This window comes from Coffea eugenioides, chromosome 3 (genome assembly GCF_003713205.1).
Source record: "Coffea eugenioides isolate CCC68of chromosome 3, Ceug_1.0, whole genome shotgun sequence".
NCBI lineage: Eukaryota > Viridiplantae > Streptophyta > Magnoliopsida > Gentianales > Rubiaceae > Coffea > Coffea eugenioides.
In genome coordinates, this window is record NC_040037.1 from 32,433,213 (window position 1) to 32,442,710 (window position 9,498).

Sequence of the window (9,498 nt, forward strand, 5' to 3'; positions counted from 1 at the left end):
TTTTTCTTCCAGGTTTTTTGTGGGTTTTATTTTGGGCTTTGAGGAAATTTGGTTGGGTTAAAACAAAAGATCCTCTACTGTTTTTCTAATTTTGAAAATTCCATGTTTCTTTTCTTTTCTTCATTTTTCAAACAAAACAAAAAATGATTTTACTAAAAATAAAAAAAAAATAAATTAACAAAATTTTGGTGTCTATAGTGGATAAGGATTGAGATTTACCACAACAAAGCCAATACATGTCAACACACAAAGGGAGTATCTCTTGCTAATTCTTGCCTCCTTCTATATTGAGAAAAATGTAAAATTTAAGTGTAGAGGAAAGGGCTTTGAATTTGAATTTGGTCCTTTCATGCTTGTTGATATGGGTGTATGTGTAAGGTATTTTGAGATTATTATTATTATATGTGCTAAAGATTTTGATTTTGGAAAACTTAATGTTTTATAAAGTAGAGTTTATCATGTCAAAATTTTTTAAAAAATTCATGAAATATATTATCCATGGTTTGATGATTTAAGTTGTATGATTAATATAATTGATGAATATCAGATTTAGCTTATGATTATCATCTTAGTTCTAGTTTTCTTGCAAGGTACAAGTAATGAGGTTTTTCTTTTCTCAAAAAAGAAAAGGAAAGTTTATATGATTGATGTGCTTATAAGCATCTACTCCACTGGTTCTAAGTACTTAGCAACTGGGGGTCTTCATATAAAAATGTCAACTTTCGCATAAAATGGTACTAGAATTATGAGTATGCAAAGCAATGAAAGTTTGTGATTTGATTAAGTAATTATGAGCATTCCTCTACCAATGTTTGCTTTCAAATCAAAAGGTAAGCTCACCTCTTGCATAAGACTTAAAAAGAAAAGGGTAAAATACACGGAACCCCCTTATAGTTTCGTGAAAAGACGCCTTACCTCCCTATCGTTTAGAAACCTCCACATAAACACTCTAAACTTCATAACTAAAGTGGAAATTGACCTATAACTGGATGTGCGACCTAGTGATGATGGGTATGCGAGGTTCTTTTGAAAAAATCTTGAGTTTCATTCCCAAGCTACCCTTCAGTTGCTATATTGAAGTGACATATTAGGATAGAAGAGATTTGAAGCTATCAAAGAGTGAAAGGAAAAAGGGAGAAGATCTAAGGTATATTGAAGTCGCCATGTCCACTTCTGCAAATTTTGGAGGAGGTTTGACAGATCTAAGATATGAATGGTATCAGTGCTTCTGCAAGAAAAGAGTAAAAATCAAGATCGTGGAATCGAACAAACCCTCAAAAGGTAGGTTGTATTTCATTTGTGAAGATCAATCCTGCTCCTTTTGGGCATGGTGCAATCCTGTAAAAAAGGATGGAATGGGCAATGAATGTACTAGTCAAAGTCCAGAAACAAGAGTAGACGAAAGTTGTGGGTTCTCTCCAAGAGTGAATAGTAATGAAGGTATGCTGGCTGTGAACAATGGTGACATTTTGTTGGAGCTACATGCAAAATTGAACACGGTTAAAGGCACCGTGGGGATGTTGAAAGTGATAATGATTTTGTCCTTTATTGTTTGTTATTTTTCTCTACTTATTGCTGCTTATAGAAATTAGTAATTTGGTTAGTGGCAGCATATGATGTGCCAAATAATGTAATGATTTTAGTTTATGAAAAAATTCCAAATTTTGTCATGGTTTGTATTCTTTAATGAAAGAAGATAATAACTATACAATCTGTTTACTCATGAACCATTAGTAATTTGGATAGTTATAATATGATAACCACAATCCAATATATGGCATTACAAAAAAGAGCAATAATGCCAATAATGTCATTACAAATAACTAATAATGATCCCAATAATGTTAAAGGATTAAAAAGTTGCTTCACTTACAAAACATGTTAAACCATTACAACTTGTTTACATCGACACAAGTCCTAAAAATAATATCCATAAATTCCTGATCCTAATTTTTCGTAGATCTTTTGGATCGAGAATTGGGGTTGTTATCACTAACTGCAGCAGTACTGCTTTGCTGAGATATTTGATGCACTGGTACTTCTCTGATTGGGGCTGAAGTGGAAGCTGTTGTTGCCCCTTGCTGGTTATTGCTTGCTAGATCTTGCAACCAAATACAAAATTTACTGCTGGAATAATTATCAAGAGTACATAGTGCTGAAAAATTCATGTACTTAAATGTACCTTGTACAACTTGGATTTGGGATGAGGAGATCCCTTTCAAGTTCTCCTATTATGGCCAGCTTTTAAACATCTCTTACAGTATATTGTCAACGCCTTTTTGGAAGCTCTTTGTGGATCTCTCGGTTCATCAGGACCTCTTCTCCTAAGTTTTTTAGGTCTCCCAGGTTTTTTCTTCACAAATGGTGGATTTAATTGCTGCATTCCACTATCAATCCAGTGTTCTTTGGATGGAACAGCTCCAATGCTATAAACATATGCCCTCAAGTATGCCTCTTTACTATAGAACTCATCGACATAGTTTTCAACCTTCATCCGCATGCTTTGAGTGGCAAAAATTGCATGCACACATGAAATTCCAGTCAATTGGAATGCACCACATGAACAGCTTCTATGTTGCAAATTCACAACAGAGGTTCTGTTGAAACCATCAACCTCAAAGGAGTCAATACCATCAAATACAACAATACAATGCCTGCTCTTCTGTACACTTTTGGCTAGTTTCTCAACAATGTTTGGACAAAATTTGCCTCCATATTTCTCCATGCCTTGTCTCTTCAATGTCAATCGTTGCATTACCTTTCTTCTGAAAATTTCAAAAAGAGTCACAATTGGCTCGTCTCTTGCTTTTAAAATGTAGTTGTTGAAACTCTCATTCAGGTTGTTGACTGAAATATCAGTCTTAACAGCTATTCCATAATGTGCTCTAGACCACAAGTGATATGGCAGCCTTTTTAACCAAGCAGCAATAGTAAGGTTCTCTCCATTTTGTAGCTGAGCTATCTCCAAAGCATTCAATGCTCTCTTGAAATCATCAATAATAGTTGTTGATACAGTAGCCCAAAACAATTCCCTCAGTTCACTGTCTTTGAACTTTACCTTAAAATTCTCAAGCAGATGCTTAAGGCAAAATCTGTGTTCTACACCAAGAAATAGCTCCTCTATAGCATGTACTAGGCCTTTTTGCTTGTCAGAAATGAAGATATAAGGCCCTACGTTGCCCCTTCCAATATGAGTAATCAGCTCCTTCAAAAATCAAGTTCAGTTATTATAGTTTTCTGCTTCAACAATGGCAATGGCTATGGGAAACATATTGTCATTCCCATCCCTTCCAAGTGCTGCTAACAGTTGACCTCCAAAGGGACCCTTCAAAAAGCAGCCATCTAGGCCAATGATTGATCTACAACCTGCAAGAAAGCTCTTTTTAAGAGCACCCAAGCCATAGATCAGCCTTTGAAATGTTGCCCTTTGCTCAATAGACCTTCTATCTATTTGTATAGCTATATGACTGTCTGGATTTGACTATCTAACCGTGGCAGCATAATCCCACAGTTGTTCATATTGCTCCATAGCAGAACCTTGGATTGCCTCCCTGACCTTCCTCTTAGTCCTGTATGCTTTTTTGCTACTTATATTAACCATGAATCTTCTTTTGGCATCATTAATAATGCCATCCAGGCTGCAATTAGGGTCATCTCGAACCTTCTCTTGAAACTTTCTATTCAGATAAGTTGAGGTTGCATGCTTGTAAGTGTACTCTCTGCCGCAATGGTGCTATCCCTTTAGTGTTTTGATTTGAAAAGTATCAGTCCTATTAACTCTGCTTACATGAATCCTCTAAGATCATCCTTTTGCACATTTGGCAGTTATCCTCCAACTGTCATTATTGACATATAAAACTTTATATCCCTCTCTAATGTTCCATTCCACAAGTGCTTCTCTAAATTTTGTTAAATGAGTGAATTTCTTCCCAACCTTTAATTCAAATTTTGGCTTGTTAAACTCCACTACAGCATTGAATTATGAGTAGTCAGGCCCATTTTCATCACTAGAATATAGGAAGTCTTCATCTGCAGTCACAGGTTCATTCCATTCCTCAGTTTCAGGGCCAATAGGTTGGTCTTCTCCATGCTGATGCTGTGCTGTGGACTCCTCACCTTCTGGTTCCTGATGTTTTTGCTGCTACTCATTCAAGTCATCAGTTTGCTGATTTGTTTGAGGTATAGTTGAACCAGTAGTTGCAAAGATGTCCTCATCTTCTGCAAATTCTAGACCCTCTCTCAACCAATCCGGATCAGGTTCTTCGTTTCCATCACTGTGGTGCTGTTCTGTTGATCTTGATCCCTATCTTTTGATGTTTACAAAATAAATGGATGATACTAATATCTCTTCAAGATATACTTTCAGTTATGAAATTATTTGATTCCATGAACAAGTGCAATTGAAAGAAGAGAAAGGTTGCTGAAAGCTATCAGACGCTCAAGAAGAGAGTACCGGACGTCCGATAATCATTGCATAACTTCGGACGCATGCTTCGGACGTCCAATAGGATCCTTCGAAGTCGACGAATCTATCGGACGCTGAATATGTCTCTACCAGACGTCCGATAGAAACAAGATAATTTCTCAAATCTCTTTGTTTGCTGTCGGACGCACAAAAAGCTTGCATCAGACGTCCGAAAGAATTGAAAAAAACCTCTTAAACTCGCTGCCTGCTGTCGGAAGCATAAAACAGGGCTATCGGACGTCCGACACTCCAACGGCTAGTTAACTCTTCAGCTACTTTCTATCCGTTGAAAATATTAACGAGGCACTTTCTTGATCCTATATAAATAGTGGTTGGTCAGATACTTCAAATAATTTTTGCACACTAAAGATACAAAAGATCTAGAGTGATTTTAGTGAGAAAATACTCTTCAAAAAAGATTTGTAGTCCTAGTAGTGTGAGGTTCATTGTAAGCTTTTCATTTGTGAGTGAATACTTCATGAGTGTAACTTTGTGAGGGTTGTCCTGCGTGATAGTAAAACGTCATGGTTTGACCGAGTGGAGTTCGGGGCAAGGAGAAGGTGAAATTTCCTTTGTACACAAGAGTGATTGTAATTCATCAACTTGAAATAACTTGTTTGAATTAACCTACAAGCTCAAAAGGAGGTGGGTAGTTAATTGGTTTGCTATTCTTTCCTTTTCATTTATTGTTACATTTGAAATCTGTACTTTGTTTATCTCTTCTACTCACAAGCACTTGTACTTTCTCATCAACTGCTCCATTGTGTGGTCGCCTAGAAAAGTGGTTGTCTTCGGGCTTAACAATTGGTATCAGAGCTTGGTCTCCTAGAGATTAAGCTCAAGCGGCTTAGGAGTAAAGATGACAACCAACAATGCTATATTTTTTAAAGGACATTCTGTCATTAGATCACCTATGTTTAATGGGTCAAATTATGTGAGTTGGAAAGAAAGATTGATTATTTTTTTGCAATCTATTGATATTGAATTGTGGTTTATTATTAGTGAAGGTCCATATGATGTCTCTCTTATAGATGAAAATACTCATAGATCTAGACCAAAAATAAGAAGTGAACTGACTGCTATGGATAGAGCTCATTCACCTTAAATGTAAAAGTTATGAATGTGTTACATTGTACTTTAAACTCAAATGAATTTATTAGAGTCAAAAGCTACAAGTCAGCCAAGGAAATTTGGGATAAACTGAGAGAAATTCATGAAGGTAGTGAGAATGTTAGAGAACAAAAGAAATCCATTCTAGTTACCAAGTATGAATCGTTCAAGATGAAATCTCATGAAAACATTGATGAGATGTACTGTAGATTCAATGACCTCATTAAGGATTTAGAGGTACTGGAAAAAGAATATTCTCTAGGTGAGAAAAATTGAAAAATCCTGAATGCCTTGTCCAATGATTGGAAAAATAAAGTGACTGCTATTGAGGAGGCTAAAGATTTGAATACTATGCCTATTGAATCTCTTATTAATTCTCTAACCTCTTATGAGTTGAAACTTAAATCCAAAGTGCAAGAGGAGGAGGATGCGAAAGTAAGAAGGAGCATTGTTCTAAAGGCATCTCAAGATGAAGATGATTCTGCCTCCCTAGATGAAGAAGATGTGGAAGTTGATGACAGTGATCTTACTCTCATCACAAGAAGTTCCAAGAGGATTCTCAACAAAAAGAGATTTAGAGGAGGAGGACCTAGCAATTCAGATTCTAATCAATTCAACAATGCAAGAAATAAAGGAATATATGAGGCCAACAAAAATCAAGGTGACAAGTGCTTTGAATGCGGCCAACCTGGATACTATGCAAGTGAGTGTCCAGTGAAGAAGAGAAAAGATGAAAGAAAACCCAGATTCAATAACTTCCAATTCACATGGAATGAATGCAATTTCGATGGTGAAATTGAAGAGAAAGAAGAATCTGCTCAATTGGCTTTCATGGCCATTGGAGATGATGAGGTAACAACTTGTAACTCTCAATTTGAAAGTGATGATGAAACTGATGATGATCTTGAATCTTTCATTATAAAATTACATGATAGTTTGAAAGAATCTTATGCTAGAAACAAGGAGTTAAAACAGAAAATTAGTTTTTTGCTTCGAGATAATGCAAATCTTTTTCAACAAAATAAAAAGTTGATTGCTGAAAATGATTTCTTCAAAAAGAGTGAGACTGCTTTACACTTTAAGCTTGATAGAAAAACAAATCTTTGTGAATTGTTTAAAAAGGAACAAGATGATTTGAAAAGAAGAATGGATGGTTTAAATGAGTTGCTCCAATATAAAAAATAAGACTGTTTTCAAAGTAATAAATCAAAACCTCATTTTGGCACTCAGCAGATAAGACTGAATCAAAATGCAAATGAGTTTGCTATCCATAGGAAAAAGCAAGTCAGATTTATTAAACCCGTTATGTGAATAACTCTTTGGTTATGTGTAATTTTTGTTGTCAAAAAGGTCACATGAAAACTGATTGTTATGTGAGGAAAAACATGAGAAGAGGCATGAAATGCATGTGGGTAGTTAAATATGATACTAACTCTAACAAATAGGAGATATTGGTAAGATTGATGAGATTCCTGTTAATAATGCTTTTCTGTAATTCTTTTTGAAGTTTCTGATGCTTAGAACTGTTTTTTTTTTTTTATGTTTTTGAATATTACTGAATTTATATGATGTCAAAAAGAGAGAAAAAAGAATAATGCTGATCTCATGATGATTTGCTGTCATTTCTCTATTTTTACTTGGAATATTGGATTCTTTGTTATTGTTGTTGGATTATAATAGCTGGTTTTTACTCTCATCTTATGATGACAAAAAGGGGGAGAAATGGATGCAATGTGTAAGGGGGAGTTATTCTGAAATTATGAGTTTGGCTCTTGAAAGTTTTGGATGCAATGATTGAGGGGGAGCTTATACTTATTTTTTGTTTCTTTCCAACCATGGTTTTGTCATCATCAAAAAGGGGGGAGAATGTTGATCTTGATTCCTATCTTTTGATGTTTACAAAACAAATAGATGATACTAATATCTTTTCAAGATATACTTTCAGTTATGAAATTGTTTGATTCCATGAACAAGTGCAATTGAAAGAAGACAAAGATTGCTGAAAGCTATCGGACGCTCAAGAAGACAGTACCGGACATCCGATAATCATTGCACAACTTCGGACACATGCTTCGGACGTCCAATAGGATCCTTCGAAATCGACGAATCTATCGGACGCTGAATATGTCTCTACCAGACGTCCGATAGAAACAAGATAATTTCTCAAATCTTTTTGTTTACTGTCGGACGCACAAAAAGCTTGCATCGGACGTCCGAAAGAATTGAAGAAAATCTCTTAAACTCACTGCCTGCTGTCGGACGCATAAAACAGGGCTATCGGACGTCCGACACTCCAACGGCTAGTTGACTCTTCAACTACTTTCTATCCTTTGGAAACATTAATGAGGCACTTTCTTGATCCTATATAAATAGTGGTTGGTCAGATACTTCAAACAATTTTTGCACACTAAAGATACAAAAGATCTAAAATGATTTTAGTGAGAAAATACTCTTCAAAGAAGATTTGTAGTCCTAGTGGTGTGAGGTTCATTGTAAGCTTTTCATTTGTGAGTGAATACTTCATGAGTGTAGCTCTGTGAGGGTTGTCCTGAGAGATAGTAAAACGTTCTGGCTTGACCGAGTGGAGTTCGGGGCAAGGAGGAGGTGAACCTTCCTTTGTACACAAGAGTGATTGTAATTCATCAACTTGAAGTAGATTGTTTGAATTAACCTACAAGCTCAAGAGGAGGTGGGTAGTTAATTGGTTTGCTATTCTTTCCTTTTTATTTATTGTTACGTTTGAAATCTGTACTTTGTTTATCTCTTCTACTCACAAGTACTTGTGTTTTCTCATCAACTGCTCCATTGTGTGGTCGCCTAGAAAAGTGATTGTCTTCGGGCTTAACATGTTCTCTGCTGACTTGATTTGGTTCTCTATCAGAATTACCTTGCTACTCTTCTCTATTGACTATGTCTGCTTCTCTGTCAAAGTTACTTTGATTTTCACATTCTTCTGCACTTTGGTTCACTGAAGAAACCTCTTGCTGGCTGTCGACAACATCTTTTCTGGTATTCTGTTAAAATAATTTTCTTACAGATTTTCTAACTGCTCTCTTCACAGGTTGCACCACAGTTTGTCTCTTCCTCACTGGAGTTTTACCACCCTTTCTTTTGCTTTTCTTAGTTGTGTAGACACCAAATTTTCAGTATAATTTCATTTACTTTCTATTTGTCGTGCTAAGTTTATTCACTTTTTAGTTTTTAGTTTTTAGTTTTTTATTTTATTATTTTTTAAGCTTTAGCATAGAATTTCTCAGGAAAAAGAAAAAGCATTCAAAAATTATGTTCAGTTGTTTTGATTTAAATTCAATATTTTCTTGAAAAAATATAAATATGGAAAAAAGAGGGAAACCCGCAACCGGGTTTCAGGCTATTTAACAGGTTCTGGAGAAAATAGGCTTAATGTTTTCCTGGAAAAATAATGAAAAATGAAAAAATGAAAAGAAAAATGAAAAATTGCAACTTTGCTGTTTATTATTTCTAATTTATTTATTTTTATCCGATGTTAATTAAATGGTTGTTGTTTTTACTTATTTTTATTATCAAAAAAAAAAAAAGAGACCCGTGCATGCAGCAGCGGCAAAAGAGGATGTCATTTTTACGGGGAGATTGCTGGAAGATCGGAGGGCTGGAAATCTTGGTAGAAACCAGTCCCTTATCCTCACCTTTGAGGTGAGGGTTTAGGGATTGGGGGTTCCTATAAAAAGGATGGCCGCAGCCAGGAGAGGACAGGTTTTTTGGAGATGACGGCTGAGTGAAAAAGCTGACGAAGAGGAAAACTGGGAAAGCCAGAAAGAACGAAAAAGGAGATTGAAATCTGAAAAACAGAAACGAGAGAGGGGAGACCCAGAGGGAGAAAGAAAGGGAGAAAAGAAAAGTGACGGCGAGAGAGAAACAGAGAGGAAGGCTGGGGTTTTTAAGAG

At 35.7% G+C, this 9,498-nt stretch overlaps 1 protein-coding gene across 1 annotated transcript; it reads right to left on the reverse strand.

Moving 5' to 3' along the window:
* Positions 1-2,218: 2,218 nt before the first annotated feature.
* Positions 2,219-3,601, reverse strand: LOC113766425. The gene is made up of 3 exons (XM_027310619.1): positions 3,491-3,601; positions 3,248-3,379; positions 2,219-3,205 (listed from the first exon to the last, which is right to left on the reverse strand). The coding sequence occupies exons 1-3, from the start codon at positions 3,599-3,601 to the stop codon at positions 2,219-2,221; spliced, it is 1,230 nt and encodes a 409-aa protein (XP_027166420.1).
* Positions 3,602-9,498: the final 5,897 nt, after the last annotated feature.

Coding starts and splice junctions, on each gene's coding strand:
- LOC113766425 (XM_027310619.1), bottom strand. CDS start 3,601: ATGGTTAATATAAGTAGCAAAAAAGCATACAGGACTAAGAGGAAGGTC. Junction 3,380..3,490: donor TGTGGGATTATGCTGCCACG/GTTAGATAGTCA, acceptor GCTCTTAAAAAG/AGCTTTCTTGCAGGTTGTAG. Junction 3,206..3,247: donor TTCCCATAGCCATTGCCATT/GTTGAAGCAGAA, acceptor TGATTTTTGAAG/GAGCTGATTACTCATATTGG.